This window comes from Asterias amurensis, chromosome 5, assembly GCF_032118995.1.
Source record: "Asterias amurensis chromosome 5, ASM3211899v1".
Taxonomy (NCBI): Eukaryota; Metazoa; Echinodermata; class Asteroidea; order Forcipulatida; family Asteriidae; genus Asterias; species Asterias amurensis.
This window is the reverse complement of record NC_092652.1, coordinates 26556474-26572982: the sequence shown is the minus strand read 5'-3', so window position 1 is coordinate 26572982 and position 16509 is coordinate 26556474. Positions and strand designations below refer to the sequence as shown.

Below are 16509 nucleotides of genomic sequence, written 5' to 3'. Positions count from 1 at the left end.
GCCAAAGCGAAACCTTGGTTTCGAAAGGACCCGGGTTATAGAGGAAAAGCACAATTGTTACTAACGATAAGGAGCTACGGTATTACAGTAAAAGGTGAGAATATTAACACCTCTATTTCAGTAGACCTTAACTGAGAAAAGTGCATCTTAATTCTTCGAAAATCAAACTGAAATATGGTGTGTGGATTGATTAATTTGCACGAAACCTCCTTGACACCCAAAGGCAAATATACTTTGGCTAAACGCATAGGCCTATTCTTTGAAACTGGAAGATTGTGGGGTTTTTTGTACTATAGAAATTTGTTTTTTTGGAAATACCAGCTGACATGCGTTGGTGTTAATCTTTTATCAGGGATCGATGTCCCGGCTATCCATTACAGTTTGTTCCGACAAATAACACAGGAAATTCTAAGAAAAGTCTGATTTCTGATATAAACGGTGTTATGTTCGCCGTCTTGGCGCACTTTTGAGGTATGTTCCTCGGAGATAAATCAAGCAATATTTAACGCCTACAACTGACTAGTGCACTTTTATTTAAAGTGGCGATACGTAAACAAAGTCAGACATAACTCATCGTTATTGTTTTGAACTCACACGTCTGTCCTGTGATTTTAGGACGAGGGATTTGTCACCGTTGCATGTCCTGATGAGTATTGGGAGAATTAGTTTCTTCAAAAACCAAAAACATTCGTCCTCTGCCAAGGATATTTTTCCGCTTAAAGTTTGATATAAATGTGTAAATGCAGTAGGCTATGGGGTTCCTAAAGGGACACTATAACGATGAAAAAGAAGAAAAAGAAACACGAATGATCCCATAATTAATTGAGTTATTGTTGCTCGAAATAATTCAGTGCTCACGAATTAACTTACCTCACGGCGCTCAAAATAAATGATTTCGAGCGCTTGAAATAACAAATTTCATGCGCTCGAAATAATTTTGAGCGCTCAAAGTAAGAACAAAAATAATTTAACATGTCCCTTTAGGGGCTCCGTATGGCCTATTTAAAGGCAAAATATAAAACTAACAGAAAATGAAAAAGAAATTGATAAGTTTCGATTTCAGACTCACCGATCAAAAATGTTCATCTTAAACAAATCATCTCCAGGGAATATTTCCGTCCGGAAACATTGCAAATGTTAAGAAAATAGCACTGGAAGGCACAGGTGTTAAATTTAGCTTTTGATTATTTAATCCAAATAAACACATGATGAAGCAGGGCAAAATAGGCTGGCTTTCTACAGAAGACGATCAGAGCTACGATAAAAACGTCAAGTTGAAACCTACGGTTCTTTTCAGAGCCACCCCAACCCCAAGAGATTATCGTTACATGGTGCTAGCGCAAACCTTTACTATACCGGACAAAATATCTGACACAAAACATTAACAGCTTCTCGCTGCTTTCACAAAAACATTAAAATCGAATTTGATGAAAACTAGAAGAATTAATTATCTCTTCCAATAACCAGTGATTTATTACAGCCTTTAATGCTTTTAGATGATTTGAAATTAATTCAGCAATGGCAATATGATTATTGCCAAGGGACCTGAATAACATATCTGATGTAGCCTCAATGTAAACAGAACTAAGACATTCGACGTCTTGTCCTTGGTCGTGATGGTACATCATTTAATATTCACAAAGAGATTGTATATTCATCTCAAGGAGATACTTGCCAATTTGTTCTGCTCCTCAAGAGCGAAGTTCAAAATCGACAATTAGCCTTGTATAAAACAGCGAGAGTTTTTTGGGGTTTAAGCATTAACCAGGTTTATTTGCAGTACTCAAAAGGTGGATGAACACTGGCAAATTTAAATTCAGGAGACGTTTGCGGCACATATTTATCAACTATAATTTTGATTTATTAGTTGCTTTGGTTTTGAAAATTATGGCTGGCCATTTTCAGCAGCCCTTTGCATAAAGTTACAATATGCAAAGAAAATATTAGAAATGATGCGGGCCTTATTCCAATTCAAATATTCAATCAATTCGAAATAAGGGTCGTGGTAACACCAAGTGTATTGATTAAAGTGGTGCTCGACGTTTTGATCAGATTGATTTGATCGTCTTGATTTGATTTGATTTGATTTGATCAGATTGATTTGATCGTCGTGATAACACCAAGTGTATATTGAATTTCTCTGTGATTAAAGTGGTGCTGGACGTTTTGATCAGATTGATTTGATCGTCTACGGGAGAAAGCTCAGTTCAGAAACTGCCACACCGACATAGCCTCTTTAATCCGTGCTCAACCGAGAGACAATTATAACAGCACCCATTCGACTAGGAGCCAGTCTAAATATTCATGGAGCTAGTCTAAATGTTTATTTTTCTTTGCGTCAGGTCACAGGTTTGTTCTTCTAATTTAATTTCAACAATCAGTCCCAGATTAACAGGGCTACCTAAAGACAAACAGAACTGAGTACGAATCATGCTTACACAAGAACAAGGTTAACAGGGAGTCCCAGCCAAACAACAAGTACCATCTGTGACTGGTATCATGTTAATGTTTGCTTAGTAGAACACAGTTAAAGGATACTTTGTGCTCAAGCCAGGCTACAAATTCTCCTGAAATCAGGATTTGTAGTCCTTGTGTCTTCAAATTGTCTTGGAAGAGGTTGAGCAGTCATCAGAGGGAGAATGAGCAGTCCACATTGTGTCCGAACCTAATATTTGTTCTGACGATTCACAGAGTCTGTTAAAACCTCTTGAATGTACATCTGGGATGTTCCAGGTCTAGAGTCACGGGATCCCAGGCCAACAGGGCATTTTCAGAAACCTTGACTTTCAATAGTCAATTTCATTCACAGGGACGTTCAGCTTCCCTTGAGGCGAGAGTTGTTAACGTACAAAGAGATAAATGGAGATTCCATCAGTAAGATACCGGTACTACAACAATGAAGAACACCACATAATGTTCAATTTCACACAGCATGCACATCACGTCTACATCGGCCCAAAAGAAAAGCTTTTGTATAAACACTGCTATTTATACAGCACGACGCCGGGGTACCTAACAGTTACAATGCGATAACGCGAAACCTGGGGACGGGGTTGCATAATAATGAACAAGTGATCTTTTAGAGAGTCACCTTAACACAACATGTTCTCTTCTAATCGTGTGACGATGACTAAAGCTGTGAATAACTCAATGAACATGGGTGCCGACTTTACATTGTCAGTTCAGGACCACCATAGGCTTAAAAAAGAAAAAGAAAAAAAAAATAAGGGGACAAAAATCAGTCAATGTTGTTGTAGCTGCACCCGATTTGCCATTTCAAGACATTTGTATATTCCTTTTCGATTTCACTTTCAATATTTCACTTTCGATTTGTCATAATACTGTTAGATTCTGTTTTTGAGAAATAGTTTAGTATTTATTAGGAGTCCCAAGAAACATAGCAGTACTTACTGACCGAAAAGGTCACATTTCGCGGTCACAAGACACTGAACAAGGGAGATAGTAAAGAAAGTCATTTAAAAACACTAGAGTTTGCGTGCACGGTTGACTATTAGTTGTATCCGGATCTTAGGGCAACTTTTTAATTCGAGGATCTTCAGCAATGAATCTCATTATTTCGGATATATCCTTTACACTGGGGAAGAACCCAACTCTTGACTTAACAAAATAAACAAACTACTTGAAAAATGCCCTATAAGTGAACTTAAAAAGTAAGGGAATGAAACTTTAAGTTGGCCAAGTCCAGTTATGGATGTTGCAATCATGATGGAGCGAGGTGTATGAATAAATACATTTAAGGAAATGCACACAAACAATCAAACAAAGAAGTCGACGGAGCTACATGTGCGTTGAAATTGAGCGCAATTTGAATGTAAACTTCTCCTACCAATACAAGCCGTTTGTAATGAGATACATTTTGCATTGTCAGTCGCAGTTATAACTGCGAGTTGTTAACCGCGAGTTACGGGCGCGATGTTACTTAGAATTACTGCCTCTGCACTTTCTGGAAATTAATCATGACAGGAGGACGGACTCGAAAATTCAAATGGATGGAGGATTCAAGGAAGTGTTTCGTAGGTTTGGCTGTATAAACTGTTATTTATGGTGTTCGGGTTATGTTCTTTGCAGTCAAGAAGGCCTATCATTTCAGAGTATCAAGCACTTCGGAACACTAAAGTGATACTCCAATATGAGTAGCTGGCCATTGAATACCCGTGCAAGGTGTTTAAGTAGGCCTACCGGATATTCTTAAATCTGAGCAGACCTACCAAGCCCAACAGTCGAGTACCAAGTACTTGGATGTCCGAGTACGAGAACTTTATACAGGAATTCAAATTTTGGGGTCAAATATACTGTGCAAGATTTCCGTTACCCACATGTTCAGTTTTTACGTTATTTGTGCGATTTTCAGAAATAATATCGTAGATGTCAGTTTTCGATAATCAAAAAGCAGGTCTTTAAATAAACTAGAAGTGTTGACAAATAATCTAATACTAAAGGCTTTTCAATCTTTGATAGATTTTAAAATCCTACATCAATTCAACTAAACATTTTGTCTAGATCGAAAATAAAAATGTAAAAGTAAACATTTAGTGACTAAACGTGCTCAAACCATACAGGAATTAGCCTATATAGCTATATAGCAGTCATTCAGTGTTGTCAATAAGGAGTAAATTTACTCTGATTGTGAGTGCAGCCCATGATGTAAATTAAATCTCGCCAGGTCTTAATAAGGTTTGACCGTTGGGAGTAGGCAATAAAATGAAGGCTGTATTTTCCATGGAATACCTGCCGTTGTTGTTAAACACTCTGTAAGTTTTTAGAAACTAGGATGACCTTCAGTTGTCTAAGTAAACAATTACTCTAGCGTTGGTCTTATTTAATTTTGGTTAATGACATCCATCACTGTATTGAATTAGATTAGATTTGATGACATTAATTTAATTACATTTGTTTTTACCCCATGTGCATTTGAACGCACAAACCAGTAAACAATTCCTTAATGTGTCCCGCTATGACGATTAATTGACGTGCGTAAACGTAAGGAACAGGTTGGCAGCCATGATGGATAAACTGCGTCCGGAAAGTGGGCATCGGATGTCCTGGATAAACATGTTTTCTTTACCATTTTATTTGAGCAAATTATTCTGTAGGTTTATGCAGAGCCACATTTTCGAGACAAAAACATATCCATTTATTTATTTATTTAAAAAAGAGATTTTACGAAAACACAAGCTCAAGTGTGACATTGGAATGAGATTCAACAACGACTTAAACTGCCAATATTTCTACTGTCCCACAAAACACCATTCCACAAAAAGTGCTGGCCGAGCAAGAATCCGTTACAATAGAAACTAGACTCTCCATTGCCTTTTAATCCTTTTTCTGCTTAATACAACTAGCTTCAATCTTTTGTCAACTTGATAGCAATTGTTCTTAAAATTTCGTATTTTTCCATATAAGGGGTAAAAAAGAAAGAAGAAAAAAAGGAGATGTCACAGATCTTTGTACATCAAAAAAGTGCGGTTAAGAATGCTTTGCTTATGATTCAACTTACACCAAAAAGGCAACTCAAAGGAAACTTCTTTGTTCCCGTCTGAATATTGTTTGACTTTGCTACTAAGAATGACCCGTGATATGACTATAGTTAAAACAATGTTGTACATCGTGAAAATCGTGCTGTCCAATGAGTCATCAAATATACATATCGCCATAGCAATCTATGATATAGGCCTAGACCAAGCTGAAGATGAATTTAATTGTGATTTATGGATTGTGTTTTATGTTAAAGCAATTAGGTCGGAATACCATTAGGCTATAGGATGTATGGCGTCATTGAGTTGACAAACAGATATTTCAAAATCAACATTTCGGTTAATCGTTACGTACTATGTAAATCGCCTTTTGTTTTCTAAGAGGAAAGATGTTAAACTATTAATTGGAATTAATGTTCAAATATAGGCATTAAGTTTTCATTGAAAACCACTACCAAAATGTATTTGTATGAAATGACTTGCTTCAATGATGAACTGTATGTTTCTGGATTCATAAGCACGAATGTGATGACGGTATTTCTTGCAGGCGTGTTAGAATGCACTTAAGGGAATAAGCGAGACGAAAGGGAATAAGCGAGACGAACGGGCACACGGTGTAGTATTAGGCTCCCCGCTGTCTATATTATTATGAATTATCACTATAAATAGCTAAGTACATAAGAGTATATATAATATGTGGTAATAATTTGTTCCACATCTTAAGCAGCATGAGGTGTGTTACAGTAATAGATAATGATTCACATTTTGTAACAGCTCGACGGTGAATGGTCTTTATATGGATGTATTAAAACCGTTGGATCGACTGATGAAAATTGATAGCTTGAAAGATCTTTACCGCTGATAGCGTCGCCATCGTGCCCGACCTCAAGAAAATGTTTACACTCATTCACATTAAACCAAAGGGGTAAGAGTGTTTTACCTGCTAGCCTCGGTTTGGAATTTGATTAAAATTGTATGTGTCGACTCCTTTTTTGCGAGCAACTGTAAGAAGATTCCACAGATATTTTCCGGTCCTATTGTTGAGTTTAGGCCTATGCCGTGGTGTTACGCAATGCTTGTACATCATTTTCAGTTTGTTTAATTTTGAGGTCCTTTTTAATTTTGCATTACAACTTCTACAGCGTGTTTTTTATATAAAACATTTAGACCTACATCAGTTTTTTAGATGTTGCTAGTTTTGCCAGTTTTGTAACAGACCAATGATTTGCCTCGAAGTAGGCGTACCTTTAAAATGACGAAGATCTCCTCAAATATTTTTTGCAAATATGCTGCAGCGAGCAGGTCTAAATATAGACCTTTGCCAACTCATACTGGGTTGAGGTGTTTGAGCTGCATATAATAACGCCTAATTAATACCTAATACCTTATTCGAGAGACGTTCCTAAAGTAGAATTGGAACCTAGATTTTTGACAATATTTTATACCTGTAAAACATTATCCAGTACTGTAGAAGAATTCTTAATGTGCAAAACGTTTCATATAAGATAGAATTCTATCTTTCCCATCGCAGATTGGCCGATGTTTAATTATTATCCAACTCCGTGCCCCATGGGGCCTGACACGTTTCTGTGTCAGTATGATCCGGAATCTGTGTCAATGTGACCCCAAAATGGTCCAAATTACGCAAAATAGGAGTTATAAAAATAATCATATTTTAAAACTACTGTCCAAGCCCAGTTTCATAGAGCTGTTAAGCACAGAATGATGGTTACTGTATTCTGCTCAGCAAAAACAAACATGATACCAAGCACATAGTGAACCTGTGACATGGTACTTTAGCTGGTAACCTTATTCTGCTAAGCATAATTATGTTGAGCTTTAAGCAGCTTTATGAAATTAGGCACAGGTTAGCTTGACCCTGAGTTGGGTCAGGCAGAAAGCCGAGTTCCCGGAATCCGGGTGAATTCTAACCCCGTAATTTGTTAGAGTGCAGACTTTCAGAGCTTTGCAAATAATTTTGAAAACGTTTTTTTAACGTGTGAAAAAAAAACAACGAATGAAAACACATTTTTACGGGTTCAATGTTAGACCACGAGCAAGACTTTCGCAGTCTAATCAATCACTGCACGAAGAACTTCAACCCATTTTCCTTTCCATTAAAATTGCTTCTCATATTCCCTTCTCAATTGACTCAAATACCCCGAGTACGAAGCAAACACCAATTCGACTTTTAATCAAGGAATATTCCGGTATAAATTCACTCCATCTTATCATTAAATCCTGAAGTACGAACCACACATTGGCCATTGTATGTAACACGATCGAACGAATCTCGTTTCATCTACTGGTAGATTTCCCTGAAGCCCTTGTGTGTATTAGATCTATGCTTGAAGATGGCTACAGAATGTTGTATAATCATGGGAATACGGATGCAGTTAATATTGGTGGATGAATGTCTTTATTCTCAAGATGACATGATCGTAGCTTTCGTCGTTTTTGGACTTGGGGAATGTTTTTCTTTGCAATCTCTTTTACGACTTGAGGATCAGCTTTGCACAAGGGAGAAATTCTCGCTGCAAACCGATGCTTTTTTAATACACCAACATGATGTTTGTACAATAGACTTTGTAGGCCTCATGTGTATTCAAACATTGAAACAAGAAAAGCAAGCGAGAATCGAGCCTCCTTCACGCGCTAAAGGAAAGGGACAACAAAATGGTCGAATAATCACCAGACTTGAACATGCTACTATTTTATAAATAACATATCCAAGGATCAAGTGAGGTTTGCGGATACACAATGGTAAAAAGATAAACAATCTAAGATCTAAGATAGAAGATATTTATTAAATGGTGCACAATCTCACGATCCGTGGTGGTTCTGTGTATTAGGACCATGCCAGTGCCGATTTCACAAAGCAATAAAATTCATCGCAAGACAAATTGTCAGTATTACCATAATGATTTGTATTGTGACATCACACTTTACTTAGCAAACTATGATTGATTCGCAGTTAAGATCAATCTTAGCCCTTTGTGAAATCGGCTGTATGTTGACCAGAATAAGGTTACCAACCAAACAACATGTCACATGATTGTACAATTTGGTATCATGCGCAGGTGTGTAATATTTTCTGCTTAATTAGGCCCAGTAGTCTCCACGAATCCTCTGGTTTGTATCTTCACCATGCAACGTTTAAAATCCTACTAAGAGATGCATAACATTAGTTTCAAACCATATAGAAACCTTTCATCTGATCAGAAGGAAACACAACATAATATTCTGCAAATCATGATATCGGAATACCAAACATAGCTTACCCTCATGTAAACAGGGGGGGGGGGGGCAAAATTGTTACACAAGTAATCAATTTCCTTGAATCGTTGAAATTTAGTAACATACTTACTGAATTATGTTATCGGCAAGGAAAACCTTGAGCAAATTGAATTTATACTCAGTGTATGTTCCCTTCAAATTACTCCAGTTTCTGACGTCTACAAACATCAATTACTGTAAAAGCTCTAAAAAGCATGATTCGAAAATAGTTATCGATGTTAGGCCATGAGCAACATTTTAAGAATAATGAAAAGATGCAACGACGTGCAGACCGCGTTGGCAATTCAAGGCGAGACTGCCTTGGATCGTTACCTCCAATTTATGTTTCACATCACAGAAAATCCTTCTGGAATTGAATATTGTTATCTGAGATGCCACAATCAAGATGTAAAACACAAATTTGAATATGATGGATTTAAAGAAACGGAGCATGCATTCTTATTGGAAATACCAATGTATTAACATCAACATAATGGTCTTTAAGTAGTGGGTAGTCGTGTTAGTCAGGTAATATTTGCATAGAGGAAAATAAAATGTAGCACTTTAAAGGCAGTGGACACTATTGGTAATTACTCAAATAATTATTAGCATAAAACCTTACTTTGTAACGAGTAATGGGGAGAGGTTGGTGGTACAAAACATTGTGAGAAACGGCTCCCTCTGAAGTGGAGTAGTTTTCGAGAAAGAACTAATTTTCCACGAAATTGATTTCGAGACCTCAAGTTTAGAATTTGAGGTCTCGAAATCAAGCATCTGAAAGCACACAATTTCGTGTGACAAGGGTAATTTTTTCTTTCATAGTTATCTCGCAACTCCGACGACTAATCGAGCTCAAATTTTCACAGGTTTGTTATTTTATGCATATGTTGAGATACAGCAAGTAAGAAGACTGATCTTTGACAATTACCAATAGTGTCCACTGCCTTTAATGACTAACTAGTAACACAAACACATATGCAAGCGCTTTCGAAGGTAACCATTTCAATAAACCATCTCAAAATCAAATCAAATCAACAACACCAATTTGCATGAAAGGTTTAAAGAAATAGGGCAATTAGATTCTTATTGGCAATACTATTACATTAGTATAAAGGCTTTTGTATGTTTCGCTAAAAAATCGAACACGTTTGAGACCCTTTCTCCACTGATTTGATTATTTGTTTATTAATTTGATTTATTTATTTTAAATCTTTAGACATCACAATGAAAAAAGGTTGTACAGGGGCTGTCATGGGAAACATAAAAATAAAACTAGACCCTTGCCAACAATAATAATATAGGGCCTAATGAAATAGTATTATTGCAAAAAAATATTTATCTTTCGATCTTTCGATAACCATTTCTTGTCATTGTGCTATAGGTCCTTTTGGTTTGAAGACGTTTGCAACACCTAAATTCTGTTTTCTTAAATATATTATTAAAAAGGATTTTACACTCTGTCCAAGAGAAAGATTTTAAGACCACCGACATGTAACTTTCATAACTATTATCAGAATCAGAGTTTGCAAATTTGAAAGCAAAATGGTATTATATTTGAAGTGGATGTTTGGATTAAGCTAAACAGTCGTCGGATAGTAGTTTCCCTTAGAAAGGACACACATAATAATATACTATTGATCAATGTTTATATATTTAGTATCGGATCGCAGCAAGTGGACTATTTCGACAATTCCATCTGCTCTAAATAATGTTTAAAGGCACTGGACACTATTGGTAGTTACTCAAATTAATTCTTAGCATCAAAGCTTACTTGGTAACGAGCATTAATTTGAGAGCTGTTGATGGTATAACAAAATTGGGAGAAACGGCTCCCTCTGAAGTAACGTAGTTTTTGAGAAAGAGGTAATTTCTCGCCCAAAATATTAAGAGACAGCTGAAGCCTTTTATTAGGCAAATGAAAGCACACACATTAATTGTGGAACAATGGTGTTTTATTTTACATTGTTCTCTTGCAACTTCGATGACCATTGAGTCAAATTTTCACAGGTTTGTTATTTCATGCATATACTGGGATTCACCAAGTAAATGTACTTGTCTTTGACAATTACCAAATGTTTCCAGTGCCGTAAAACTCATCCGGGTTAATTTCTCCTCGCTCATTCATCAACGACAGGGCAAAGCTCGACAAGAAATAACGATTAAAATATATGTCAGTAAATACCTGTGTCACATTGGAATACTTCACCACACTGTATGAAGGTCAGATGTTACTACTAGTCTAAGTTGATAAATAATTTCACCAGGCACTTGGTATGTTAATGCTATATTGGAGCTGTTCACTTATTTTCAGATTACCTTTTTGCTTTTAAAACAAAATCGTATTATTCCGTTTTGTCTTTGTTTATGTAAAATTATGTATAAACAAATGCAACTTTTAAAAACTTCCGGTTCAAATTTTGACCCGGAATCCTTGGCCCAGGGGATCTGATCCATTCTGGAACAGGTGTACCCGGAAAGTGGTTCATAATTGGATTCTAACTCGAATCCTGCGTCAGTTTGACCCATTTCTTGGTCATTCTGAAACAGATGCTGGATGTTATACTGCCCCCAAAATGAGTCAGGCCCCACGGGAGCCGGATCCGGAATCACTCCAGACCCGGAACTTTTAGAGTATGGTATACAAAATAAATGACTTCATACGTCACAACAAACATCATGAGGACACACTGTAACCCGTGGCACAAAAGCCACGAGAATGTGGGAATTTATTGCAGCTTTTGATTCAGGCCAATTTCATAGAGCTGCTTAAGCAAAAAATTGCTTAAGCACGAAAATAGCTCGCTTATTTTTCACATGTTACTGGCAAAAATGTCATGCCAGATACATTGCTTGTGACTGGTATTTAGCTGCTGTTTACTTAGTATAACAATTGAGTGGAGTCTTGGCCGGTAATCTGATTTTACTAACTCGGCAAGGATTTTTTTGCTTAAGCAAAATTTTGTGCTTAAGCAGCTCAATGAAGTTGGGCCCAGTAGAGAACCGGTTTGTTGTCAGAATTGGCGCCCGATTTTATGATCATGATAGTGAAAGAACCGTGGTTTTATAAAAGCGATCAGATCTGATATCGCATGTCCCTTCAGAGCCACCGTAGTTTGCTATTTTGCATGAGCATGTCATGATGATGTAACCGTTGGCAAGCATCAATACCATTTAAAAAAACACGAATACTTTGAATGTCACTTCAAAATGACCCCGTAATGATAACAAGCTGAAGATGACGTAGAAGTACAAGGTCTTTATCTTGTTTCTTTAAACCACATCCTTGTTCCAAGAATTATTGATTTTTATTGAGATGGTTGGCTGTCTATCTCCAGGGGCCAATTTCATAGAGCTGCTTAAGCAAAAAATTTGCTTAAGCACAAAAATAGCTCGCTTATTTTACACATGTTACTGGCCAAAGTTTCATGCCATATACATTGCTTATGACTAGTATTTAGCTGTTTGTGACTTAGCATAACAATTGAGTGGAGTCTTGGCCGGTAATCTGATTTTACTAAGCAATGAATTTTTTGCTTAAGCAAAATTTTTTGCTTAAGCAGCTCTATGAAATTGGGCCCAGGCATTAATTTACCATTGGAGTGTGATAGACGGACAAATCCAAGTGCCCACACATGTGTAATTTTACCCGGAACATTTTCTGGTCATGAATCCTGAATAAGAAGAAGCAATTGTAAAGGTTTTGTTTACCTCAAAGTAAAGGAACAGACTAATTTTATTTCTTCAGCCTGTGGCTGCGAGTGATGGCTTTACATGGAGTCAAATTTACAAAGTAAAAACTGAACGCGCCCTTTCGAAACCATGGGTTGAGCTTGGAACACAAAGGCCAACAATCCTTTGTCTTTGTCACGGAGAATAACGCATCAATGTCTCCTGTAGACGAGCATACTGTTTAAAACGTTGAGACAAAGCCGGCTCTTTTCAGAGCCAACACTCCCTTCAAAAGATAATAGGTACATGGTTGTACATACCGCACGTTTGCCAAAACACGTCCCATGTATCAGCGATATCGTCTAGCTACTAAACACTTCTAGAATTAGTTACTGTGAAACCTATCGACATGAAACAGCCGTATGCTTTCCGTCCTCATGACATTCAAACATCTTGATCCAAGGTCACCGGGGTCATCCCGTCCAGACCGAGTGACGATCCATCCGCTTTGATTATTTTCCTATCCTAGCAACAATTAATCAACTTAACGGAAGCCACGGAGGCGTACATGTCTCTACGGAACATTTCCTCAGCGATTACGCCCGTCTGTGACGTCACACAAATGCCATTACGTCATTCTTAATGACGTTCGGTTGAGGATATCCTGTATGCTGTAAGTTTCTAACTTTCGACACGACACAGTAAGAGTAAAGACGATCGTCGTTTTAAAACCACTCTGGTTCTTAAAATCCCCGGACGTTACTCATTTAAAACGAGGACAAAAACGTTTCACCTAATGAATGACGAAACGGGGCCAGTCCAGCTAAATTGAACACGTCGTGCGAACATCCTATGTGAATTTGTCAGCCTGTATGATCGTAATCAGTGACGTCACCAATACACAGTATGAAATAATGACATGAGTTGCAGTGTTTTTAATTAGAATATGTTGGTAGTCCTTTATACAAAGACAGTGATCGATTGGGACAAATGGTCCCTGACGGAGACTGGAAGATTCAAGTTTATAGCGCACAATCCCATTAGTATAAATCAAGGCACTTTACAGTGTTATATTACCCCCTGTTCATCTGGTATACCTTTAGACCATTCACTTTCTCTGCTCCCTTGTGAGCATCAGGGGTTATTAATCTAACACAATACTGTCTCAGCCCTCTGAAGTTCCCATTTATACAACTGAGTTTAGAGAAGCACATATTGCTGAAGGACATCTCATGACTAATCCCGCAACACCGATGAAATGAGCAGGGACCAAAGCTGTCAAATACAAAACAGTAGCTATAAAGGCACAACAAAACTATGCTCACAAGATTAATGTTAACAGTTAAAATGCCACTTCGTTATGTGCCACTTGTGACTGGTATCCTGCTAGTTTGTTTTTACTAAGCAGTACATTGTGAAGCACTAGGCCTACCAAGGTGCTACGCAGCTCTTTGATGTTGGGTCAGGAGACCGCTCGAGCCATTCAACTTTAACGTTAATTTGAGTCGATTTATATATTGTGAACTTGAATACGTGCGTTGTACTGAGCCATTATCCTAGTATGTGGTATCTACATTTGATTCAAAGAACAGTTATCAAAAATCCACGCGCCGTAAAAACGAGGAAACTTGCCCACGTGTATCTGATTATAGAGAAAGTCCTTGCTGGGTATCGGATCTATCAATCACCATTACTCCATAATTAACACATGGATCATACTCTTGCACTACGTGCTGCATATCCAACTTATATAATGACATGAATCAGTCAATTTCTTCAAGGGATTCATTATAGGGTTTTAGGGGAAGCTGGGGGCTCTTTGATGACGCCATAGAAATTAAAGGCGCGCAATGGCAGATATTCGTGTTCAAATTAATACCGTCTAACCATCCAGTAGGAATTGTAACCGACCGGGGAAAAGGCGAGGGCAGGCAGCCAGGCTCTCCCCCTCTTGTCCACAAAAAATGAGATCGATAAAAAGTAATTTTATGTATTTTCCCCGCTTGCACCCACCTTCTCTGCAAATTGAAATGTTTGGCTGCGCCTGGGCACGTGTACTGCGGGTATTCAAACCGTCAGATCAGCCGCATGTTGTCGAAAATAGTCATTAATAAAGACTGGGTTTCAAAGTACAAATTGTTTGCGAATGTTTGAAAAACAATGTGACCATTAGTATGAGCCGAAACGTTGCATGGTGGGAGTAGAAATTGAGGTTTATGGTAGAAAGAAGCAACTCTTTTCAGTGTAATCTCTGTTCAGTTGAGTCGGTTCTGAAAACAAGTGGTTGTTGACAACTCATCGTTTTGATCAGATGCTCTGATCGTCTTTGTTCCATTCCACAGTGCGTTCCTTACACAATGTGTGGACACATCCATTTTTTGTTCATCAAAAAACACAACGGGGAATTATTTAATATTTTACTTTTTTTTCTGATTTTTTACAGGTGTGTGGATATTATCAGGAGTTCTTGCCTTCCCTCCTGTCGTCGGCTGGTCTCAATACGAGTACATTCCAGAGAGAGCAATCTGCACCTTAAAATGGTCCACAGAAATCTCCTATACAGTCTTCGTCTTCACTCTAGGAATCTTCTTCCCCTTCGTGGTAACCTTCGTAGCTTACTTCTCCATCTTCCGACTCGTCCGTAAGAAGTTTAAGAAGATGAGAGAGCACACGTCCCGCGGGAAACAAGCTGGGTCTCACTCGCGTAACGTGAGTAACAGCAGCGTTGGACGGTCCGAACGGAGACGCGGTAGCCAGCAGGTCTCAGGGATGTACGGAGGGGGTGATAGTATCAGTGCGGTCTCGGGGGTAGTTGCACCGGTAGTGCTGGATGGAGAACCAATCCCTAGTGGCCTGGATATTGGAGTTCAGATGTGTATTGATACAGACGGAGCTGTACCGGCTGTAGAAACAACAGAAGCCTTGACGCAGAAACGTATGCGATCCTGGTCTCTTATCGAGCATGATATTAAAGAAGACTCTCGATATATCCAAGTTGCAAATAAAACTCACCAGGAACCAGAAACTCAGCAGAAGAGTTTGACGCTTACCGTGCCTCCATCGCCATACCACGTGGATTCCTCTCAAACGCCTTTTAAAAAACGCGAGTCCCTACCGTCGCGATCCAAGAGTGCCCACTCAAGGATCTACCGTACCGCGTCCGCTCCGGATCACGGGGAAGCAGCTCTGATTAAACGGCAGCGAAGCAACACCAAAACCTCCCGTAGTGGGACGGAGAAATCAAGTAATGCCAAGTCGACCTACCTACCTCCTAAAGATGATCTACGTGTCACCCTCATGGTCTTCATGGTTCTTACATCTTTCGTTCTTTGCTGGTCGCCAGTGACAATCATCAACTTCTTAGAGAGTTCCAGAGAAGTGGATATCGATCCGGCGCTCAATGTCTTCTCTGTGTATATGATTTTTGCCAGTAGTGCCATAAATCCAGTCATCTACGGCATGATGAACCGGAACTTTAGGAGCGGATTCAAGCGGTTCTTCTGTGGTTTCTGGGTCATCTGTGGAGCTTGTAAAAGAATCCCGCGTCAGAATCGAGTGTCAGTTATTAATCTGAATGATGAAACTTTACATTAACTTTGGATTGGAGGTATCACACAATGTCATCCCTGTCAGATACCATGTGTACTGTGTTGTGTAGAGTGATGTGATTCAATTCTAAACATTATGGGTGCGTTCGATTAGCTTCCCGGGTCTACCCCGCGGTGCTCACTCGGGTGAGCCCCTGACAAGAGCTAAACGAACGACCACTCACCGCTCTCGTAGTGACGTCATGCACCTGGGGTCAGCCCCAAGTGACCCACTCCACAAGTAGGGCACTGGGGGCTGACCCGGGTGAGCCCCTGGAATGACGTCATAGCTATTCGAACGTACCTGGGGCAGACCGGGGTCGACCCAGGGAAGCTAAACGAACGCACCCAATATAGGCACCAGTCTTTTCCCAGCCCTCATGTAGAAATCAGAATGGTTGGAAAGCCTGTATTATGCTGTATACAAACAAAAGCAAGATTATGTCTCTGAACTAGTGGCTGTGGCTAAGGGTGTTGCTAAG

General features: G+C 38.7%; 1 protein-coding gene across 1 annotated transcript in view; it reads left to right on the top strand.

Moving 5' to 3' along the window:
- Window positions 1–16041, top strand: part of LOC139937351 (uncharacterized) — a 28215-nt gene extending 12174 nt beyond the window's left edge. The window contains exon 2 of the mRNA XM_071932455.1: window positions 14884–16041. Coding sequence (XP_071788556.1) covers window positions 14884–16034 — 1151 coding nt within the window. The 3' untranslated portion in view covers window positions 16035–16041. The remainder of the gene's footprint in view (window positions 1–14883) is intronic.
- Window positions 16042–16509: the final 468 nt, after the last annotated feature.